This window comes from Sapajus apella, unplaced genomic scaffold (genome assembly GCF_009761245.1).
Source record: "Sapajus apella isolate SASKATOON/1434 unplaced genomic scaffold, GSC_monkey_1.0 scaffold170, whole genome shotgun sequence".
NCBI lineage: Eukaryota > Metazoa > Chordata > Mammalia > Primates > Cebidae > Sapajus > Sapajus apella.
Window position 1 is genome coordinate 1000690 of NW_022437110.1, and position 23217 is coordinate 1023906.

General features: G+C 60.9%; 2 protein-coding genes across 2 annotated transcripts in view; both read right to left on the reverse strand.

Moving 5' to 3' along the window:
- Window positions 1-397: 397 nt before the first annotated feature.
- ADSS1 (adenylosuccinate synthase 1) lies at window positions 398-21420 on the reverse strand. The gene is made up of 13 exons (XM_032267575.1): window positions 21161-21420; window positions 12562-12664; window positions 9784-9846; window positions 8866-8916; window positions 8419-8485; window positions 7041-7148; window positions 6831-6912; window positions 6522-6648; window positions 5811-5965; window positions 4467-4591; window positions 2818-2915; window positions 1352-1501; window positions 398-791 (listed from the first exon to the last, which is right to left on the reverse strand). Exons 1-13 carry the CDS (start codon window positions 21350-21352, stop codon window positions 739-741), a joined length of 1374 nt encoding a protein of 457 aa, XP_032123466.1. The 5' UTR covers window positions 21353-21420; the 3' UTR covers window positions 398-738.
- INF2 (inverted formin 2) overlaps window positions 18938-23217 on the reverse strand; it is a 35647-nt gene continuing 31367 nt past the window's right edge. Inside the window, exons 22-23 of the transcript XR_004265270.1 lie at window positions 19458-19460; window positions 18938-18949 (exon numbers count right to left, since the gene is read on the reverse strand). The gene's annotated coding sequence lies outside the window, so the exon portion shown is untranslated. The remainder of the gene's footprint in view (window positions 18950-19457; window positions 19461-23217) is intronic.

Here is a 23217-nt window from a genome sequence, read left to right on the forward strand (position 1 = left end):
ACGCGGCGTTCTGGTGAGCACTGGCCACCGTCAGCTCTGCAGCTGTGGTCAGTTAAGATGCGGTGTAGCCAATCAAATGAAATTCTGAGGGTGATGACCAAGTGTGTCCAACTAGAATGAAGAGGGGTTGCTGGCAGGGCTCCATCATCGTGGGGGACAAGGAGTCAGCTCCGGCTTAACCCAGGCGGGTCCTGCCCAGGTAACAGCACTACAGTGTCATTTGCTTAATGTGTTTGGTTTTTAAAAACATATTTAATGCACTTGGTCTCTTTTATGGGCTTGTTCTATTTAATTTTCCAAGTAAACACAAGGCTTGGCTTTGTGACCTCAAGATCCTCCAGATTCCTGTCATGGTGAAGTGTTGTATTTCAGTGAAAGCAATAAAGACAAAGGCAAATCAATCATGTAATGACCACTTCATTCAGTGGCCATTGGAGATGTTTATTAGTGGGACACTGCTCCGGCTGGACACGCAACCATGTGACACTAACGTGTCATAGAAGGTCTCTGCTTTGAGTACTTTGGCTCATTTTAAATAGCAGAATTTTTAAAAATATACACAAGGCTGGCTTTCCAATGTTTAAAATCATTGCAGAACCACCAGGTTGAACAGAAATCTAAAAGTTCAGAAAATGGTTTTCCTGCTTTGGTGTTGGTTGTGACGGCCGAGGAACGTGATTGCCACTGTTTACACAAGTCCAGATGCTGCCAGGGACAGTTGGGATCAGCTGTCTGTGACTAAAACAGCTGAATCATTGACTCTCTTGACTTGCCAACACCAATCCATTTGACTGAAAGAGCGAAAAAGACTGTTATGATGCACACTGGGGCAGAAAGCTCAGAGATGTTCTTGAGTGTCATGTCTCTCTCTGCAGTTCATCTGGTAGAAGGGGCTATTTCTCTCCAGATGGAGATGCTTCTCATTTTTAAGTTATGAAGGTAGCAGATGTGGGATCCTCCTGTGGCCAAAAACAGGAGCCTCTTCCCTTCTCCCTCCCTCCTGCCCCTTGGAAATGGCAGCCTTAGTTACTTAGTGACTCTTGCAGGCCCTTTCTCTATCGGTGCAAATGCCCCTGGCCTGTGAGAGTAAACATATGTATGATACACTCAAATGGCTGGGCTGTGTCCCACCTGTGGTTCCGGATGCTAAGAGGCCAGGGTTCCTGGCAAGGTCACACCCACACCCTACCCGGGAGCAGCACTGCCCCGAGTCCTCCTCCCCTCTTGCCATCCGGTATATTCACTTGGTGACCACACTTGGTTTTCTTGTTGCTTGCCAAGCCCTGCGCCCTGTGGGCCCCTTGGAGCATCCAGGGTGCAGGGAGGGTGGCTGGGGAGGCAAGGCACTCACCTGCGACTCCCACGTGATTCTCCACAAAGCGGATGTAGTTCTGGGCCTGCGGTGGCAGATCCTCCCATCTCCTGGCGCCTGTGGTGTCTGCTTTCCAGCCAGGCAGCGTTTCATATTCGACTTCAACCTTCTGAAGTATCTCCTGGTTAGCTGGGGAAGCACACAGGAGATCAGCAGGGCCCGCAGACCTCTCTCCTGTCGCCAGGGAAGCAGATATTTGGTGACACAGCCACCCCCTCCAAGGCTTCCTTGCCCAGGGACTCGGCAGTGGGGAGGGCAGCAAGTGGGCAAGTGGCCCAGTTTGATTTTTCTCAGTGTTGGATGACGAACAGGGGACAGCAGTGAGACTCAGACACTGACTATAAGCCTTCCAGACCAGGGGACATGACACATGTGTGCTGCCCATTCTGCCAGAACCTCCACTGTGCCATCAGCTGAGGCACTCCAAGCCTTGGCTTGGAATTTCTAAGAGACTCTAGAATCCTGAAGCACTAAGGGATCCTGAAGCATCTATGTCCTCCCACTCCAAGAGCATCAACTCCCAGAGGCCAGAGACCCCCGCTCCATGCGGGACTCTGTGGCTCACGGTAGAAGCCAACCTCCCTTACCAATGGAAGATGCTGGAGTACGGGTTCTCGCTGCAAGTGTTTTTGAGCCTCAGAGGCAGGCAGTGTTTGCATGCCCCTTCCCCCAGGACCCTGGACCACCATGAGGAGCCCTTACAGGCCTCAGTAGTGCATCCTCTCAAAGGTCAAGGGTCAGGAGGGTCAGGGACACTGCCTGCAAGGACACAGATGGCTCCTGGAGCCAGTGGCCCTCTGTGGTCTACACAGATCTGCCGAGCGGAGAGCAGCCAGGCAGCTCACCCAGGGCGCTGGGGAGGAAGCCATTGTGGGGAGCAGGGTCAGGACATGACCCTGGACAGAGGTCAAGGGGGCGCATGACACTGAAATCCAGGAAAATGGCATCTCCTTCATGCTTTCCAAAGAAGGTGCACAGGAGCAGGGATCCTGGTTAGGTCTTAAAAATCTCACCACAAAGCACATTTTCTCAGATGAAATAGTTGTCCTGTACATCTGCATAGAGATTTAGGTTTTCCAGAGCCTACCGCATCCACTAACTTCTATGAGCCTCCCGTGGCTCCTGCAGGTGGACCTTTTCCCCAGGGCAGCTGGAGGTCCCCCAGGGTCCCAGGCAAGTAGTCTGTCTCCCTGAGCCATTCCTAAACCACTGGAAGGCACCTGCAGCCACCCTGATGCCCGGCCAGGCCTCCTGGGGAACGTTGCGGGGAGACGCCCGGGAGAGACGGAAGCCATGATGGAGGCTGGTCACCAGAGACAAGCTGCTTGCCCTGTGTCCTGTGAATGTGGGAACTCACCTCTCATCTCTGAGGAATCACAGGTCCTGTCTATTCCAATGCCCATGAAAAGGCCCAACAGGCAGAACTGCTGCCCTACTTCACATACCTGGGAAATAGGGAATCCTTTTCCCGTTCAACTTGTATGAGATGCCGACTTTAATCTCGCCCAGCACGTCCAGGATGTCCAGCTTTGTCAGGGCCAGCCTGTGGGAAGCCAAGGGGCCAGGTGAACCCAAGAAGTGGCCAGCAATGCTGGGGTCTCTTCCATTCACTCTTCGCCTCTGTTATTTATAGTAGGGTCTCCAGTCCCTGGGCTGCGGACCGGTACTGGTTGGTGGCCTGTTGGAACTGGGCTGCACAGCAGATGAGTGGTGGGTGAGCTGGCGCTACGGCCTGAGCGCCACCTCCTATCAGACCAGGGACCCGAACCCTGCTGTGAACTGTGAGGGATCAGCCCCAGACCATCCACTGCCACACCCCTGCTAACTGCTCAGTCCGTGGGAAAATCGTCTTCCACAAAACTGGTCCCTGGTGCCAAAAAGGTCAGGGACTGCTGATTTACACTGAGTAGAAAAGAAAGATTAGGTGATCACAAAAAACGTGCTGTCGGCAAACATGCCAGAGGGTGGGAGCTTCTGCTGGCGCCCTGCACCTTGTCTCTGCCCTTTCAAGTCCCCAGGGGTCCTCTGCTCCCACAGGCTCCACTTTCTCCCCTCCCATCCCCACACATGGTGGCTGCTGCTCGCCTGTGGCTCCGGCTGCACTTTCCCCACAGCACGGCCATGTTTAGGGTCCCAGCGCTGCCCTGTGTCCAGCCCGTGAGCACGGCACCCTTGTCCTAGTCAACCCCTGCCCACCCACCCGCCAATGCCAGTGATGGCAGCCTGGTCCATCTTCGGTTCCAGGCCCTGTGCCAAGGGCTCTGTTTTTCCTTCTCTCCTTTCTGTTTTCCTCCTTCCTGGGGCAAGGTGTGAAGGGGCTCCATGCAGCAGCTATGGATGGGTCTACTGAGCACTGCTGGCCCTGCCTCTCCTCCATGCTGGCCCTAGCACAGCATGTGATGAGGCTGGCGCCATGATCCCTGCTTTGCGCACAAGGAAAGTGAGGGTCAGGGACCCTGAACATCACACCCTCAGGTACTTGGTTCCTCTGCTTCCTGTTGCCGGGTTGGCTCCATACCCACCCAGGAGGGTTCTGGTTAACTCTCCAGGAATTCTGTCTGACGCTGTCATCCCCGGTGAAGGATGTGCGACTCCCAGCCTTGGCCTGTCTGACTGAGCTGCACAGGAAGCCATGAGCCTACCCGTCACACACAGCCTCTCTCTGATCCCTGGGAGACAGCCTGAACAGCTGGGCAACCCAGGTCAGTGTATGGGAAGCAGAGGGGCCTGCAGAGTGGATGGGACAGGCTGGCGCCAGCACTCCTGTCCTCTCAGCAGGATGGCAGTGCACCCTTTGTCCTGGGCACCTCCAGTCTCCACATAAACCATTTTAACCACTTACAGGTGCCAGGACGCTCTCATCTTTCACGGCGTCAGTCCTGGGGTGGGCGTTTGTGGCACCTTCCTGTGCTCCCAGGGCTGGCTCCACCACACCCTGTGGGCCTCCACACTGCTAAACCCTGGGCCGTGGTTTGTGGAAGGGTCGTCCAAGGAGACGTGGTGGCCCTCAGCCCCGTGTCAAGTACTGCTTGCCCTGCAGGTGTGGGAGTCAGGGGCGGTCCCGGTGGGGATGGCAGGGGCATGGGTTGCTTACGCAGTGAATCCGTTGACCATGTGAGAGTATCTCAGAATCATCAGGTCGAGCCAGCCACAGCGCCTCTTCCTGCCTGTGGTCACCCCCCACTCGTGGCCGCGGCTCTGCAGCAGGTCTCCGATCTCCTACATGAGAACAGGGCGGACGTCAGGAGGGCTGTGATGGGAGCCGTGTGCTGCCTGGCCCTGTGGCTGCCCCTCCTCCTCTCACGTGGCTCTCGGGAATCTCTGAGGCTGCCCGCCCCTGCCGACGGTCCTCATGTCCAGCTCCCCGACATCCCCACGCCCCTGGTAAGCCTGTCCCGCAGCTAAAGCTCACACCCAGCAGGGCCCACCAGTGCCACTAGTGCCACCCAAGCCAGCAAGGGGTCTTCCTGAGCACACCAGACCACTAGGCTTTGTGAGCTGGGGAAGGCACAGGGCAGCCTTGCTGTCTTCCCCTCCTGCCACGGGCAGCTAGGAAAGGGGGGCTGGCCCTGCAGCTTGGCTTTGGGGGTCAGGGGTTTGTGTATCTCCTGACATCGATCTGTGCACCCCCTCAGTCCTCTGTGGATGGTGTCCGCCCCTCCCCGTGTTGGATCTCCCAGCACCTGCCCTTCCTCCTGCTCAGGCATGAGGGCCATGTCCTTGCCCTACCAAGGGTCACAGGGTGAGGCTGAGAGAGGAAGGCTGGGGCCTCCTGAGGATTCTGGGGCCACAAAAGCTTCCAGAAACCTTCCTGAGGCTGGAGGGCTGGGCAGGGTTGCAGGGGTTGGCTTTCAGCCCCAATTCTAGCTTGGTTGTGACAGAGGACCCCCCAACCTGGGGACAAGGGCGAGGGAAGGTGCTTAGTGTCCTGTCTGAGCCAAGGTGAGTCCACCAGCTACCTCAAATAAAGGTGTCCTGGCTGGGTGTGGTGGCTCACGCCTGTAATCCTAGCACTTTGGGAGGCCGAGGTGGGTGGATCACCTGAGGTCAGGAGTTCAGGACCAGCCTGGCCATCACTGTGAAACCTCATCTTAAAAAAAAAAAAAAAAAAAAAAAAAAAAAGAAGTTGTCCTGAGGAGCTGCAAGGAGCCCCCACTCGCCCCTGGGCCTCACACACTCAGGGGAACAAGGTCATGTGTACGTGTGAGCATGAGCACACCCTGCATAAGCTCACATGCTGCTGTGGGAATAGGCCAGCCCCCAGCCCTCTTACTAAGCCCCACCCTGGCCTTTGCAGCAGGAAGGGCCCTGCTGGGAGATGGGAAAATGGCATTGGCCAGGTCCCCACAGCCCCCACCCTGGCACTGCTCACCCCACCCCTGGCACCCCCGCCTGGCCTCCATGTCCTCCCATGGGGTCCTGAGGGGCCGGGACTCACGTTGATCTGCTCGGTGGGGAAGGCCCCAATGCCCACGCGTGTGGTGTAGGCCTTGACCACGCCATACACGTCACCTATGTTCTGTGGGGGGATGCCCAGGCCTGTGCACACGCCACCCACGGTGCAGTTGGATGAAGTCACAAAGGGGTAGGTCCCTGCAAGACAGACCAGGTTACGCGGCTACCTGTCACCCCTGTAGATTACTCCACCCGGCCCAAGAGGCCCTCTCAGTAAAGGGAAGGGGCAGTTCAAACCCGTTGTACGTCCCCTCTGTGGGGGTCTCCAGCCTGGCCCATCCTGGGGGGATGGCTGAATGGGGTGCTGTGTGCTGGGCCATGTGGCTCACATATGAGTCTGAGGTAAGGGGAGGAAGCTGCCCACAGCGAGGCCTGAGGTGGCCAGGCCGCCTAGGTGGTGAGGGTAAGCTGGTACACCCGTGGAGGTGAGGACGGATGGCTGTATAGACCATCGGAAGGGCTGGCTCTGAGCCACCCTGCCCGGCTCCCTGGCCACATCCCTGACCTCCTCACCCAGCCCTTTCATCTCTAGCCCGGCCCCTTCTGCTCTCCCTCCCTTGCTAACAATAGGAACACTAAGGACAGGAAGGTGGGCCTGCCTGTCACTCCCCCATCCATGCCCACGTCTCTCAGCAGCTGGATCTTCCCTGGCAGGCACGAAAGGTTGCTGGCACGCACACCCTGCCGGACATACCGAAGTCAATGTCGAGGAGGGTAGCATTGGCACCCTCCACCAGGATCTTCTTGGGGGGGCCATGGAGTGCCTCGTACATAAAGTAAACACCGTCTCGGACCATGGGTCTGATCCGCTCAGCAAAGCCCTGCAAGGACCAAGCGGCAGAGTGAGCCTGTGGCCCAGGGCAGAGGAGGCCCGTGGTCCCCGAGAAGGTTGGTCAGCCCATAACAATGCCTAGTAACGGTGTGCTCCAAGAGCACCAGGCAGGACTGCCGGCCTCCCTGGAGGGGCACTTCCGCAGCCCCCACGCTGCGGACCCGGCTTCACCTTGAGCCTTTTGAGCTGGCCTTCAATGTCTATTTCCAGGGTGGGGAACATCGACTGGTGCTGGTGGGCCAGGTTCTTGAATCTGCACAAGGGACAGTTACTGTCATTCCCTCTCGTGGTCCATGCTGGCCCTGAGGGCCCTCCTCACTAGCCACAGTCCCTTCCGGCAACCTGGCCCCATCCTCCCAGGACCGAAGACGGCTCAGGTACCTGGAGGAAAACTCATCAAAATCTGACAGGAGGTCACAGATGCGGAGGCCCGTCCGGGCAGCTTTGGATGAGTAGGTTGGTCCGATTCCCTTCTTGGTGGTACCTATACTGAAAGATGGGGAGTGGGTGCCCGTGAGAACCCGGCAGCCCCAAGGAGCTCAGGCATCCCACTGAGCCTGCCCAGCAGCCTGTGGGGCCCAGGCCAGCACCTTTCAGATCTGCTCTATGGATATAGGGTTGAATGAGGTTACATCAGAGGGTCCGTCCTGGCACCAGTGCCCAGGAGTCTGGGAGGCTGCCACTGGGTGGGCTCCTCCAACAGCCAGTTTTCAGGGGTACCAGGGCTAGCAGGGTGGCAGACTGCCTGGAGCCCCATCCCTCACCTCCCTCGTTCCCCAGCTGTGCCCTCTCCATCTTCATGCTGTTGTCCTGTGCATATTCTGCCTCAGTTTCCCTCTTCAGGCCCAACACCGAGGCTGTTGCTCTCAGGACTGGTCAGCTGCTGCTTCCGCCTGCACTGGGAGCTGTGGCTGTGCCATCCTGAACCCCACTGTTTGCCACGGCCCCCGCCGGCACAGTGACTCCAGTGCTCACCATTGCCACCTGTGTCTGGCTGAGCTGTGAGTGTGTGCACATGTGGGTGTCGGCACTTGCATGGTATGTACTTGTATCGTGTGTGCATGTGTGGGGATGTGTGCACATGGAGTGTGTGCACTTGTGTGTGTGTGCACGTGGGGATGTGTGCACATGTTGTGTGCACTTGTGTGAGTGTGTGCACGTGGGGATGTGTGCACATGGAGTGTGTGCACTTGTGTGTGTGTGCACATGGGGAGATGTGCACATGGAGTGTGTGCACTTGTGTGTGTGCACATGGGGATGTGTACACTTGGGTGCACGTGCATGGGTGTGTGGGCTTGTGTGGTGTGGTGTGAGCATGTGTGTGCATGTGGTAAGAGCACGAGTATGTGCCTGTGCATGTGTGAGAGTGAGTGGTAAGTGTGTGACCATCAGCGTGTGACCTCTCTGAGGCAGGCACCATCTGCTTCACTCCTGTGTCCCTGGCACATCTGAGGTTCTACTGAACCTTTTCAGTGTTCCTCGTGTCTTCCCTGGGGTGATGGCACAGCTTATGCACCCCTTGGGGGGCTGCGTGGCAGTGGCAGCCGGTCAGGACAATGTGCAATTCCAGAGAGAGACGGGCTGGCTTATTCAGGGCTTTGGCCATGCACTGGGGAATTTCGACAAGTGCTGCCCTCCAGGGGCTTTGAGTGGGTTGAGGTACCCTTCTCATCATGCCCAGGACCAGAAACGACTCGCAGTCTACCAGCTTGCTGGCCCGGAAGACTCCCCGAGGGTGAGAGTGTCCCGGCACACTTACTTCTTCCCCTCTTGTGCCTGGCGCTGCACTTCCTGAAGTCCATCCACGGCCTGGTGAAAATCAAACACTGTGGGGTGGGCCAGGTGAAGGCACCAGGGATCAGGAGAGAAGCAGAGGACAGAGGTTTACACAGGGACCTCACCTCCTGCAGGCCTGAGTCTCCCAGGAAGGGGGTGGTCGAGATTTCAAAGAGGACAAACTGGGGTGTGACCATGAGTGTGTGGGGCTCAGTTTCCCCATCTGCAAATGGGCTAGTGATCCCTGACCCAGCTCCCACCTTGAAGCTCTTTAAAAAGGATCATGTACAAGCTAATGGAGCCGTGTGGAAGAAGAAGGTCTTGGGGCCAGCCAGGACTTTCCCTCTATGGCCATCTGAGCTTGGTGGCCATGGAGGGGCAGGGCTGGCTGGCCGTGGTGGGGTTCCCTGTACCCCAGTGGGAAACATACCAAGGTGGGCTCTGTCAGAGATGATGAGCCTCTTCTCCCAGTCCTTCAGGCCTGCAGGGACATGGCACGCAGGAGGGTCAGTGTTGACAGGTGTGTGGCTGCTCACAGGTGAGGGGCCAGAGCTGGGCTAGCTCGCCCGGTTCCCATCCGGGTAAGTCACGTGGGGAGGAGGCCGACAGGGCCACCTCTGTTACGCAGCAGGCAGCAGGCCCACCCCTGGTTGCCTCCTCCCCAGCTGAGGCTCCCGGACCCTCACCCCCCTGGAATGCCCACTCTCTTGCCTGCAGGCTTCACCCACTGCCAGCTGGGAAGTCGGAACTGGGGTGATTGTCCAGCCTTCCTCCACACCTACAGCCACTCTGAAGGTGATCTGCACCCTCAGGGCTTCACTCTGGGTATCCCCTGATGCCCATGTCCCCAGAATCACATTCTCCTTGCTCTTTTCACCCCCACCACGCCCCTTAAGCCTGAGGCTGCAGTTCAGTGTCCTCCTGTCTGTCCCTGCCCTCAATGGGTCTGACTTGCCCACACCACCAACTGGCGGGTCTCGCTCACTGCCTGCCAGCCTCTGCGTGCCTGGCCAGATGCTCCTCGGAGCCCTCAGGAGCCACTTCCTTCCCTGCAGTCATAGTTTGCCCAGCAGTTCCCGCTTCCTGCTGGATGTCTGGGTCCAGGTCCCTGGCTCCTTTCCGGACTTCCTGACCTGAGTCTGCAGGCGCTACCTGGCCCCGTGATGCCAGGCTGCCAGCGTCTGAGGCCTCTGGGTTACCCAGCTCACTCGCTATCTGCACAGGTAGAGCCAGCGGGTGATGAGCTGGGCCAGCTGCGTTGGGAAGCCCCCTCCGCCAGCCCTCTCCGCACAACACCACTCAGAGCACCACGTGTGGACAGGGCAAGGATGCAGGGACTTGGACCTACCTTTCTTCTCATTCTTCTCTGCTTCCTCAAACAAGCCCGGCAAGTGGATGACCACCCCATTGCCTGCATGACACACAGAGACACGAGACAGAGTTGTGTCCCAGATACTGGAAAACGTACATTAAGAACAGCATGAAATGGGTGGGTATGGCGGCTCACTCCTATAATCCCAGCACTATGGGAGGCTGAGGCAGGTGGATCACCTGAGGTCAGGAGTTCAAGACTACCCTGGCCAACATGATGAAACCCCTCTACTACAGATACAAAAAATTAGCCGGGTGTGATGGTGTGCACCTGTAATCCCAGCCACTTGGGAAGCTGAGGCAGGAGAATCGCTTGAACCTGGGCGGCGGAGGTTGCAGTGAGCTGAGATCCTGCCACTGCACTCCAGCCTGGGCAACAGAGCGAGACTTTGTCTCAAACAAACAAACAAACAAACAACAAACAAGGCAGCATGACGTGGGCACACCGGTGGTCCCAGCAGCATTATTCACAGCAGCCAAGAGCTGTCCGTCGGCAGATGAAGGATGAGCAGACCATGGTCTACTCATGCGACGGAAAAGCACTCAGGCTTAGAAAAGGAAGGACATTCTGCACAGGCTTCAACGTGGAGGGGCCGTGAATACATTCTGCTAAGTGAAATAAGGCAGCCACACAAGGACACAAACAGGATGATTCCACTTATGTGAGGTCCCTGGAGGAGTCACGTTCATAGAGATAGAGAGTAGAGGACCGAGCGTGGTGGCTCACACCTGTAAATCCAGCACTCTGGGAGGCCACGGCAGGCGGATCATGCGGTCAGGAGATCGAGACCATCCTGGCCAACATGGTGAAACCCCATCTCTACTAAAAATGCAAAAATTAGCTGGGCGTGGTGATGCGTGCCTGTAGTCCCAGCTACTCGGGAGGCTGAGGCAGGAGAATCGCTTGAACCCGGAAGATGGAGGATGCAGTGAGCTGAGATCACACCACTGCACTCCAGCCTGGGTGACAGAGTGAGACTCCATTTCTCCATTTCTAAATATATATATATATATATATATATATATATATAAATATATATATATTAGCTGGTGTGGTGGCACACGCCTATAGTCCCAGCTACTTGGGAGACTGAGGCAGGAGGATCTCTTGAGGCAGGAGGTTGAGGCTGCAGTGAGCTAGGATTGTGCCAGTGCACTCCAGCCTAGTGACAGGGCGAGACCCCGTCTCAAACAGACAAACACAAATCTACCCCTGAGCTGTAACCCCTTGATGGAAGATGGAGCCCTGCAGAAGCCCCTGCTTCCTCCCCAGGGAACCCCTTTCTCTTTGCCAGTCCCCTGAGGCTGGCCATGGCACAGGCTCAGCTGAGGGAGACAGGACTTCAGTCCAGACGAGAGTGACCCAGAGACTATGCAAGCCTCAATGAGCACAAAAGGTCACCCAAATGCCACGGCATCCTGAAATAAACACGTGGCAGAGGCCTGGAGTGTCGCAAGCTGAGGGTGTCTGTGTGAGCCCTGGCACGTCCTGCCCCTTGCTAAGCGGTGCCTCCTTGGCCTTGTTTCCCAGCATGTGGGGCCCAGGGCTGGGCAGACAAGGCTAGCGGCTGACGAAGGCTTCCTGCAGCACAGCCTGGGGCGGCTGGCCAGCGCCACTGCCCTGTCTGCCAGGGGCTAGGGGCTCCTGCAACATGGCGGGCAGGCCACCTCACTGCCTAGGGCCTCCCTGCTGTGAACTAGGGACTGCCCCCGCACTGTCCTTGCCCCACTGCTGGGAGGGTCAGGACTGGCTCTGCACCCGAGTGGACAGGCTTGGGTGAGTCCCTCCAGCTCAGCTCCTGACCACACGCGGCCCCCGCAGCAGCCACCTCTGCACCAACTGCCTCCCTCTGCTCACATTCAGTGGGCACAGCCCATGCCATCTGCTGGGCACACACCGAAGGCGCCTGAGCCCCCACTTCCTGACAGGGGCTGGGAAGGGGTCAGATACATCACAAGGGTGGCCTTGCTTAAGTCGAAGGAGCTGGGAGGGAAAGTAGAAGAAGGCCTGGCTGGCTTGGCCACCGGGGCCAAGAAAAGCTTCTCTGAGCAAAGGGGTCTTGGGTGAGAGCTGAGGCCAGGATGCACAGTGCAGCCTTCTGACGAGAGAAGGGTGGAGGGTGAGCCACGGAACCCTGGGGGCAGAGGTGGGTCACCTCTTGGGGCACTGGTGGTCACCGGTGGCTGCAGCGAAGTCCGCGGGGAGGGCTGTGCCCGGACCCAGGAGAGACAAGTGATGTGGAAGGAGGACCCTCTGCAGCACGGACTGGGGAGAGGCTACAACCAGGCCTGTCAGGTGGCCGCAGCAGCTGGGAAGTGGATGGCCACATGGCCCGGCAGGGCCAGGGAGGGCACAGCTTCATCCACGCAGCCTGGTCGCCACGCAGCGAGAAGCCAGGCCTGTCACAATCATGTGCGCACTCCTAAGTATGCACACGCAGTCACGTACATACGGGCACGTGGTCTCACACGCACACACACGGAGTCTGGGATCAGGCACTCATGCTCCTGCACGGCCAACGTGACTGCCCCTTCTCCCGTCAAGCCCTGGTCCTCTCAGCTGCGTTCCCAGCCCAGGCCCGGGCCATGCAGGTTTCTCTGCACCAGTGCCTGTTGGGGCGGGCAGGGGCTGGGGTCCAGCCTAGGCTTTTGCTACTGCTAGAGCCGTCATACCAGGCTCTGGTGCCCCGTGGGGTCCCTGGGCTGGCTGACACTGCCTTTCCTGCTCACGCACAGGTTGGGGCAGGGCACTCACCAATGAAGGACAGGGCCTTGGTGTTGATGATGCCGCTGGGCAGCAGGTGGAAGTCGTATTCCCTCCCGTCCACCACCACCGTGTGGCCGGCATTGTTGCCCCCCTGGAACAGAAACCTGGCTGAGCTGAAGGCACTTGAGTGCTGAGGAGCCCCGGACATGGACTGGCCCACAGGGGGCTTCCTCTGCCCCACAGGGCAGTGCTATTGGACTTGGGGCGTCTGGTTTGGTGGCCAGCTCTACTGTGTCTGCACAGGGCTGGGATGTGAGCGTCCTGCACCTTGGGAGGAGTGCAGCAGCTCCATCGGGGCCTGGGTTGGGGAGGGTCTGGCCCAGGCTGGTGCCAACACCTCCAGGTGGCTTGGTGCAGGTCTCTGCAGCTACACACCTCACTCTGGAGCTCACCCGTCTCGCGCGGGGACGAGGGCCCAGCCCTGCGGCAGAGCATGAATTCACCCCCCACAGCCCAACCTGCCCTCACCTGCTTTAGCAGGGACCCCCCCCTTTGGGCAGACACCTCCCATCTTCTGAGCCAGCCCTGTTCTGGGGAACACCCAGCCACAGGCTCCCCTCTCAGGGGGCTCCTGCTGATGGCAGCCAGAGGGCCTGGGACTGGGATGTGCAGGTTCCAATCCCCCTCCTGCCACAAGACAGTCACGTGACACAAGCAAACTGTGCCACCGCCCTGGACGCCACTGCCTTAGGTTCCCAAACTGCTTCTTGCGCCAGCGGAAGCTGGAGGATAAAGTGGGGCCCTTCTAGGTGGGGCAACAAAGCCCTCCTGCCTTTCTCTTTTTTAAAATACATCTTTTATTGCACTTTACGTTCTGCCCTCCTACCTTTTGCTTGGGTCTGCTCAGCAGGACCCAGGTCCAGTGGGTGTCCCGTCGCCCCCACCCCCTGCTCCTGCAGGGCAGGTGGTGTGACGGATGCAGGGACACCCCAGCCTCAAGGCGCGGCTGGCAGGGCTCCCCCACGTGCAGGCAGGAGGCCCCCACTGCACAGCTGAAGAAGAGGCAGCATTTGCTGGCCCACTGCCCCTGAAGCCAAGCCCCCGCCAACGACAATGGGTGTCCCTCCAGCACCTTTGGGTGCTCATGCCACCATCAGAGACCCGCGTGAGCTAGGTGTGGCAGAGCCTGGAGGGAGCCGCAGAAGGTCTCTGGTCCAGGAAAGGCCAGGTCTCCAGCCTCACCTCTAGCCAGCCACTGGACAGCATGGGGGACCCTCCCTGCTGTCCCCTCTCCTTGAGCTCCACCTGGAGGGGAGCAGGGTCCCGGTGGGGTGGGGGGACATGCACTGATATCCTGCCCCACAGGCTGGTCTGGCCTTTCCTTCACTACTGCCCTTTTGGGGCCCACTCTGTCCCCAGAACCCTGAACCAGCCCCACGTTCCTGCCTCGCCTCCCGGCAGAAAAGCCCTCAGCTTGTCTACCCATGGGGGACCTCCAGCCACACCCCACTGCTCTCTGCTCAGCAGAGGGGTATCAGCTCCCCTTCCACCTTCAAAGGCCTGGCAGTGGGTGTCCCACATAGCCTTTCTCTGCTGCTCAGGCAGGACTCAGTGACGGCGGTCCCCTCCCTCCACACCAGTTCCTCACAATGCATCTGGACGAGATTTACACGGAAGAGGCCTGGCAGCTGGTGGCAGGGCACACCTGGGGACAGGGAGGGCAGATCCAGAGACGCCAGGCAGGGGGCTGGCCCTCCTGGGACCTAACTTCACACATCGGCAGATTAAGCAACACTCGGAGGGAGCCCCGACGCCCCTTCCCAGAGCAGGAGTCCCCACCTCCATATCCCGACTTCTGCCTGGTCCTGCCCAGCTGGGCCCAGTCCTTGCAGAAAATCAGTTCAGGCCTGTGGTTTTGGGTGGGGCTGTGCTGGGTGAACTGGGTGGGGATCCTGGGAGGTGGAGAAATGCAGGAAGCCTGGTGGCAGGCGGGAGGGTGGTCTGGGGGAGCTAATGCCAGGCGGTGCAGCAGGGAGGAGGAGGAGAGTCAGGGCCCTTCTGCAGCCCGGACGGACCGGTGGGGCTCAGCCTGTGCCGCTCAGCAGACCCTGAGTCAGCCCTGGGAATGCGGCTTCAGTCCATTGGGACAGGGCAGGCCCTGGTGTGACTCGCACAGGCTCTGGGTTTGGGGGTCACTGTGCTCTCCTGGAGACCCCACCCTCACTCTGTCCTTGCTTCAGGACATGGGTGGTAATTCCCTTCCAATGGGGTCACGGAGCATGTTCATGCCCACCATTGCATCTGCTGCCTTTTGGGGGCAGCCCGGGATGACGTCTCTGAGGACAGGTAGGGAAACTGAGAGAAGGGAAGCCTCTCCCTTGTACACAGCTCCCCCCACTCCCCAGGGTGGGCAGGCCGTGAGGGATGACCTGGCAGCCAGGCCAAGGGCTGCCTACCATGGGAGAGCGCCCAGGGCCCATGTCAGCAGGCCCAGGACACCCCGCTGGGCACACCCTGGCTCTGTTGGGGGCAAACACAGGCTCCTAGGAACAGGCGCGGCTTGTTGTGGGCCAGTGGGTGTCCAGTGACCCTAGGGCCAGTGCCAGGCCACTCCCAGGAGCAGAAGCCAGCCTAAGACACTAAGCCCGGGACCTGATGGCCTGTGGGGCCTCCCAGTTCTGGGGAGCCCAGGACGATGGCCCCGGAGAGACCCTAGTCTGTCTTTCTCATTGCCAGTGAGGTCTCAGGGTGTCAGGCTGCACAGGCACGTGGTGAAGCTGGGGACAAGAAGTCTTCCTGCCCTTCCTCCAGCTTCAGCCTGGGGCTCCCATGGCAAAGGCACCCAAGGAGGGCTGGGCAAAGGGGGACAAAGGGAAGCTGGCAGTCCGGCCGGGGCTCTGCACAAAGGCAGGGCCTTCACGTCCAGGCCAGGGTCTGCCTTGCCATGGGAGCTACCAGCCAGGGCTGACCATGGGGCTGGCCACTGAGGAGGCACCGAACATCATGGCCAGCCCCGCCCTCCCTGGAGAGGCTCTGGGGCCTTCCCTGGGGGCTGCCGCTGGCTGTAGGTGGACACCAGGCCCCTCAGCAGGGGGAGCAGGGCAGTCTGGAGGCTGCCACCCACTTACATGGCTTCCCGCTCTTGCACAGATGCACAGCTGCCTCCAGCCCCGCCAGTCTCCCTCCTCTCCTTTCCTGGCCCCTGCTGGCCCAGTAGATGGGTCCATGGATCCTGCCGCTCATCCCAGGTGGCCCGGCCCTGAGCCCTGTGTCTGGCCACCATCCCTGCAGTGCCGTGCTGCCGACACTGCAAGGCCTCTCCACACAGGCTTTGTCCTTGCCCCTGGCCTCCACACTGCCCAGATGCCGCATGCCCTGCCCCTGCACTGAGCTTGTCCTCCGCGCCTGTCCCAGCCTTGCCCTGCAGCCATTGTCCTGCTCCTGTCCCCCCGTCCCTAAGCCCTTGGAATGCCCCCTGCCATCTACCTGGCTTGGGGACTGTCCACTGACCTCCTCTGACTTGCCGGGGCCCCCTCCACTCATGGCCTGCTCAGCCACTGCCCTTCTCTGCTGTGAGAAGTAGGAAAGTTCCTTTTTAAAGTTTCCCTTCTTGTTAAAGAATATGTGCTAATAACTTTGTGAAGCCCTATTCTATGTACTGTTAGACACGCTGTGCTTACAGGCTCATAGCACATTCTATGTCCTTGCACTTTAACCAAGATGTCTGTGCTGGACGTGCTCACAGGCGTGTCCCAGCTCTCCGTTGCTCTCACCTGTTTAGAAAAGTTTTAAGTTGTTAGCCAATTGGGTTTTCGTTTAGATTGTGAGGTCTGGCTCCAGCCAACGGAGACCAGACACAGCAGTAAGGACGACCCCACATGTGTAAGGGATACATCTGTCTGTTTTCCTTTGTTCATTGTACTCTCGTGGCATGACGGCTAGTAAGAGTACCCCTCCTGCAGTCCAGGAAGTAAAAACTGCATTGCTGAAAGATCCTTTGTCTCTGCTGATTTTTCCTTTGTGGCATGGAGCATCTATTTCCATCTGCCCTGCAGTCCACAGGCCCCTTACTGTCGTAGATGACTCCACTGGCCACGGTGTCTGCTTGGCCCAGGGTTCCCAAGGAGGTCCCTTTCCCTCCTGCGATGCAGCCCCCGTCGTCAGCCCTAGCTGCAGCAGCACCTGCGACGAGGCTCGCTACCCCCAAGCACCAGAGCCTCTCCTCCCGCCAGCTCAGCCGACTGCACCTCTGATGGCGCCCTGCCCCAATGCCACTGTGCTCTGCCTGCTTCTCCTGCTGCCCTGGCTGTGCCTGGCCGACGCTATACCACCTCCCCATCGGCACCCACACAGGCTTGGGGAGGAGGGGACAGTGGAGTGGCCGCTTGCAGCTCTCCCACTGGACCGGGAGCAACCAGCTCTCCCACCTCTGGGTCCAGCCCCAGCCCTAGCCCGGGGCCCGGTGGCCAGCGAGCTCATACCAGGCAGTGAAGGGAGCAGAGTGGCGAGCACAGGGGAGGCCGGCGGCAGCTTCTCAGAGGCTGTGAGGCTCCTGGGCCCGACCTCTTGGCACTGGCACCCAATGGCAGTTTGTATCACGACCGTGCCTGGCACAGGGCAAGGGGCCCTGGGGCCCAGTGTGCACCCGCCTGTGACAACCAGCGTGGTGTGGTGTGTTCACCCACGTACATGCTTCACTCCCTTCCGGGCTCTGCCTGTAGGCTCCCACCCCTCTCTCATTCCTTCAACCCAAAGGAGTTGTTCTCTGCCCCTTTGGAAGTGGGGCGAGGCCTGGGGCAGAACTGAGGTCATGGGTACAGGTATGCAGGTCTCCGCTGCCTGTGACTGGTATTCTTGTGATGACGCGGGGTTGTATGTCACTGCAGGGACCCTCTGTCCTGGAGGCAGGGTCCAATGACCAGCACACCAGCCATGCAGAGGTGAGGTGGGGGGAAGACCTCTTTCTGGAAGCAACTCCAGGCACTCCCTGGCCAAGGCAGGTCTCTGATGCAGCCTGGAGCCCGAGGCAAAGCATTACGTGAGGCCTCTTGGAGAGGGCGCCCAGAGCCCCAACAGCCACAGCACAGGGGCCCCCAATGCACAGGATGTCAGCTGCCACCTGGCACTGCCACACCACAGAGGACACCGTGGGAATACCCCATGATCTCACACCCCTGTGTACATGGCCACAGCCTTCCACCCGTCTGCCAGCTGGACACGGCTCTGGCTAGAGCTGGAGGGCACAGGAGGCTTAGGAGTGCGCTGTGGAGACCCAGAGAAGGCCCCCTCCGCCCGTATGCTGGGCATGGTCAGACATCAGCAGCCCAGGGCCCTGAGGTCTGCACTGCAGCAGCAGGACAGGACCTAAGCCCTGACCAGGCACGCCAGAGCCTTGTGGTCCTGGGCAGGGAGCCCAGGTATCCAAAGGAAGTAGCTTGGAAATGGAAGGAGGAACTAGGGGTGAAGGCGAGGCACTGCCCACCTGGAAACAGGGGGCAGGGGAGACCCAGGTGTGCCTGCCCTCAGCTGCCCATCTGAGAAGTAGGAGCTGGACATGCAGGTGGGGCATGCAGGGGAAAGAAACGCTGAGGACACGAGGGAGGAGGTGCAGGCGGAGGTGCCTGGGGACTCCTCGGAAGTGGGATGGGGTGTCCGTGCCCAGAGAGGAGAGATGGAACACAGGAGCCCAGCACAGAGAGGCAGACAATGTGACGTGGCTGCAGAGCAGGGAGTGCACACCTGGCTCAGAGGAGACTCAGCCTAGAGGGGAGACAGGCTTGGGGGCAGCCAGGGAAGCGGGCAAGGGGGAAGATGGCACAGTGGGGCCAGGGGGCATGGTGCAGCCCAGCAGACCCAGAGCTGCCCTGGAGTGGAGGAAGGCAGCTGAGGTGTGAAGGCGGGGGCATGGGGGGAGGTGGGGCTCAGCCTGGGGAAGGGGGCTGCTCAGGAAGCAGGCCTAGAGGTGGATGCAAGGAGGGGGACTGTGGAAGGCGAGGACGTCTCAGGGGTCCCCAGGTGCACTCCGACCGCAGGCCCCAAATCGCTGGGATGGGAAAAGAATGAGGGGAGCCATGCAGGGTGTGGGGCAGCCCCAGACCTCCTCTGGGCAGGGTGAGCAAAGCCGCGACTCTCGCCAAGTGCCAAGGGCCCCTGGGGGCTTGGGAGCTGGTTTGAAATGATGGCAGGCGTCAGCAGAGGGCAGAGCGAGCCAGAGCCTGGGCGTCCAGAGGCTTGGGCAGCCAGGACAGGAGCCTAGCCAACACTCAGGGTGGCGCCAGGCCCAGGCAACCCTTTGGGGACTGAGCAGCAGAGCAGGATGGTGGCCAGGGCTGGTGGCTTCAGCCCTCCTGGCAGCCAGCCTGCCTCCCAGACCTGCTCCCCACCTGCCCTGCGCTGCATGCACTTTCCCACTTGGACTGCTCTGCCCTGCTCTGTCCTCTGCTCAGCCCCTCGAGTGAAGGTGAGGTCTGGCCTCTGTGCGCCTGGAGACCCCATGTCGGGTCCCTTCATCTGGCTTTGGGCATCTACACACCACTTAAGAAAGAGGCGGTCTTCCCTGGGGGCATCCGGCCAGACCTTCACTCTGCCAGCCTCTGATGGCACAGCGTGATCAGACAGGGAGTGCACAAGAGCGGGGGTGTTGGGAGCCTGGTGGCAGGGGACAGCCCCACTGCTAAGAGGAGAGATGGGCACCGTGAGGTCGGGGGTCACTGAGCACTTGCAGAGCCTGGGGCTGGGGCCCCAAAGAAGACGGCCTGTCCTTGCCTCTGCAGAGCGGTGCCCCGCTGAGATTCAGTGGGTGGGGACAAAGGGCCAGGCCCTGAGCTATCATGGTGGGCATCCAGGACCCGTGAGGGCTCCAGACGTGGCAGTGACTCTCACTCCTCCAAGCCTGAGCTTGCTTCCCCTCTGTGAAGGAGCTCTTCAGGATGATCCTGCCTCACTACCTTGTGAGGAGGCTGGAGGGAGAGGGGAGCTCCAGGGACAAACCTCCTTTATTCCCGCTCACTTGGAGAGCCAAGGGCTCCCTCAGGCTGTGGGGTGGCCCAGTGGGGGCACCTGGCGGCCCGAGTGCAAGATGGGCTCCCCTCTGCAGCTGGGAGCAAGTGGGGTCTGGCCCGCTGTCGGGGGACGGGGCGGGGACAGCAGGGAGAGCCTGGATCCAGGACCATCTCCACAGCTGGGAGTGGAGTGGGATGAATCCCTCATAGAGCAGCTGCGGGGGCCCCAGCCCACTGCAGAAGTGCATGGCCCCACCAGAGCCGGCAGCTCACAGGGAGGGGCTTGGGCCTCACAGGGGCAAAGAGGTCTGAGGAGGGAAGCTGCCCCATGCTGAGGGCGCCCTGGAGGGGGAAGAGCAGCAGAGCTCGGGACACGCCCCCTGGCGGCCAGGGACCAGGTGGCAGGGCAGAGGCAGTGTGGAGGGAGTTGCGGTGGGGGGTGGGGGGTCTGGGGACCATCTCTAGGACCTGGGGGATCTCTGCAGAGAGGGATGAGCTTGCCTGAGAGCAAGAGTGGGAAGTCCCCCACGGTTCCAGGAAGAACTTTCCAGGAAGCCACAGTTCCTTCCGGCAGGAGGGGCTCAGACAGCCCTGAGCCACACAGGGTGCTGGGCTGACCCCCTTCTCTGACAGGGATTATGGCAAGCCCCAGCCCTCCTCTCTGGAGCTCAGGAAGGAGGCCGCAGAGCCCGGAGAAGGGACACTGCAGGGGACCTTGCTCCATTTTTGGCAGCAGCCCCAGGCAGGCTCTGACCCCCAGATGCGTGCTTCCCAAAGTGGACCTCTTTGGGCCTGGAGCTGTAAGTCAGTCCATGGGCAGCAGGACTTGGCTGCCCTGGCATGGGCATGCATCCCCAGGGTGGTGGCCCGAGAGTGCCCAGTGTCCAGCTCAGTCAGAACAGATGGGGGCGCTGAGAGCAGCCGGCAGAGGCCCCGCCCTGGGCCCTGGGGACAAGTGGGTCTGGCCTCCTCGGTGGCCCCGCCAGCCACCGGGTCACTCTGGCCAGAAGTCTGTGGCCCTCCCTCTCCCATGTCTGGCTGGGACCGTCCCAAGCACCCCCCCAGGCCCTGCCCCAGTTGCCCCCCAGGACGGCCAGGCCCCCTTCCACCTCTGCCTCTCTTCGTCTGATTCACCCGGGTCACCCCCACCCAGCAGGCAGCCTTCACCCCTCACCACCCCCGACCCTGCAGGGAGCCAGCCAAGCCCTGTCCCAGACCCAGACAGGCCCCAGGTGGTCACTGCAGAATGAGGAAGGGGGGTGTCTTGGGGGTCCTCAAACCACCCTGGGGCTGGGTCCTCCGGTCCCTCTATGGAGGGTCCAGCGTCACTCCCAAGGCATGTGACGCCGCCAGAGGATCGGGTGTCCCCAACTCAGCGACTTGTATTTATAGCTGAGCCCTGGCCCGCTGCCGGGGTGGTGGGGGAGGGGTGGGTGGAGGGAGGGCGGTGTGTGTGGGTCGCGGTTGCGTGGGTGGTGCGTGCGCGTGCGTGGGTGGGTGGGGTGGCCCTGGGAAAGGTGCTCCCGGAGGGAAGGCGTCCAAGCCGGTGAGTGACCGGTAGGGGCATGGGAGGACAGGGGCCGTCTGGGTCCGGGGAGGGGGCTCGCTGGGCGGGTGGGGGAGGGACCCGGCGCCCCAGCCCGCACCTGGCAGCGGCTGATGATGTCGGCGTCCGTGGCCAGCAGGTCCACCACCTTGCCTTTGCCCTCGTCCCCCCACTGCGCGCCCAGCACCACCGTCACGCGGGAGCCGGTCGCCGCCGCCTCCTGCTGCAGCCGCCCCCGCTTGACGCCGCCCGCGCCGGGGGGCCGGTCGTTGGAGGCTCGGGTCCCCGACATGCTGGCTCGGCTCTTCCGCTGCGCTGGCCCGGCCAGGAGCCCGCTGCCGCCGGCGTCCGCGCCATTAAATGGAGAGGGCCCGGGGCAGGGGGCGGGCCGGGGGCGGGCCCGGGCGGGCGCAGTGACGTCCCCGTGACCTCCGGCCGCCAGGTCCCCGCCCCATGGCCGCGGCCCGGGAAGTCCAGTTGAGCCTGAGCACTTTAGGGGCGAGGGGGCGCACGGACCGACGGCCAGGCAGGCAGAGGGCCTGGGGCGCCCCCCGAATTTGCCAACGGAGGCAGCTTCCCGCAAGCCCGTCGGGGCCAGGGCTTGTGAACCGCGACCGAACACCGCCAGGCCCCTGCCGGGCCCAGAACTTTGGGGTTCCAGCAACTGTGGCGGTGGGCGCCCCTCCAGAGCAGGAATGCGGTCCTGCGTCCCACCTGGAGAGTCCGCGCTCTCGGGGCGCGCACGTGTCCTGCGCGGAACCCCGAGTCCCCTGGGCGCGCGCGCGCCCCCTGCCGGCCGCGAAGAGCCCCGCAGCGCGTCCTGGCCGAGGACGAAGCGCCTCCTGCACCTGCCTGCATCTCGGCTAGACGGCAGGGGCCCCGCGTCCTGCCCGGGCGCGCTGTTGCTCGGTCCTGGCTGTCGGGAGCAGGCCGGCTTCAGCATGGAGCTCCAGCCCTCAGCACCCAAGACGGGGTAAAGGGACCCATGCTGTCAGCCTCACCTGGCTGGCATGGGAGCAACCCCCAGGGGTGCGCACCAGCGTGGGGCCCAGGTTCGCAGGAGGCCTCACATCACACTTTCCCATCTCAGTCCCAGCCTGTGGAGGGACTAGGCCCCAGAGGGAGGCAATGGTATGCGTGGCTCCTGTGTTCCCTGCTGGTTGACCTGCTCCACCCACCCTGCCCCACCCCTCCCTAGTGGATGAGGCTTGGAGGAAGCCAGCTCTGGTGGCCAGGAGAAGGGTCCTGGGGCCCTGGGGTCAGAAAGGAGAATCGGGCCCTTGCCCCAGAGCAGGGAGGCAGGGCCCTTGCCTCCCTCCCTGAGGGTTCTCAGTTGCCAAACAGCCTGGAGTCACCAGGCTCCTTGGGCTTTGGGGCAACTCCAAGGCCAGTGACAGGGAGCCCATGGAGATGGGACACTCCCCATAAGGAAGGGAGGGGAGCTTGGGCCTGTCAGGGCAAAGGTCACTCACACTGAGTTAGTGATTCAGGTGCAGCTGAGGACACCGCTGCCCACCCCTCCCTGCAGCCTCCCCACCCCTCCTCTCTGGGTGCCTGTCTGCCCCAGCCTGGGGGAGACGGGTTGTTTGCAGCCTGGCCTCCCACCCCTGCTCTTAAGTCCCCAGACCCCTCTTCTTCCACTGGGCACACTGATACTTCCTCTCCCTCGGCATTCTTGTGGGGAAAAGGCCGTTGTGTGGGTTCCAAGCAGTCAGGGAGCCTCGGAGGAAATAGTCTTCATGCCTGAACTGCATGTCCTCCACCTTCCTAGTGCCGTCCTGGGGGCGACAGCCGGTGAGGGTAAGCAGACCACCACCCCCAGCTTGGGAAGGTGCTGGAGCAGGGCTGGAGCGCTCCAAGGTTTGGCAGAACCTGGATCCTGCTGAACGGGATGCACCTGAGGGTGGGGCGGTGGGCCTGCAGGTGTCAAGGAGGGAATTTGGGGCACAGCGTTAGCTGTGCAGGTAGGCAAGAGGCGGACTGCAGCAGGACAAACCAAGAGGGTCACGGGAGGTTTGTTTCCAGATGAGAGAAACTGACAATGTTAAATGCCACCAGGAACCACAGAGTCCCATCAGACAAAGGGGTGCTTCCAAGGCCTGGTGGGGCCACCAGCTCTGAGCCCTTCCTGGGGACACCTGTGGTTCTGGGCTAGCA

What these genes read in the sequence shown, in the direction of transcription:
- ADSS1 (XM_032267575.1), bottom strand. Translation starts at nt 21,352, where the DNA reads ATGTCGGGGACCCGAGCCTCCAACGACCGGCCCCCCGGCGCGGGCGGC. An exon ending in AAGGATTCCCTATTTCCCAG is followed by an intron (nt 1,502 to 2,817) that starts GTATGTGAAGTA and finishes GTGCTTCCCCAG; the next exon opens with CTAACCAGGAGATACTTCAG. An exon ending in GAATCACGTGGGAGTCGCAG is followed by an intron (nt 792 to 1,351) that starts GTGAGTGCCTTG and finishes TCGCTCTTTCAG; the next exon opens with TCAAATGGATTGGTGTTGGC.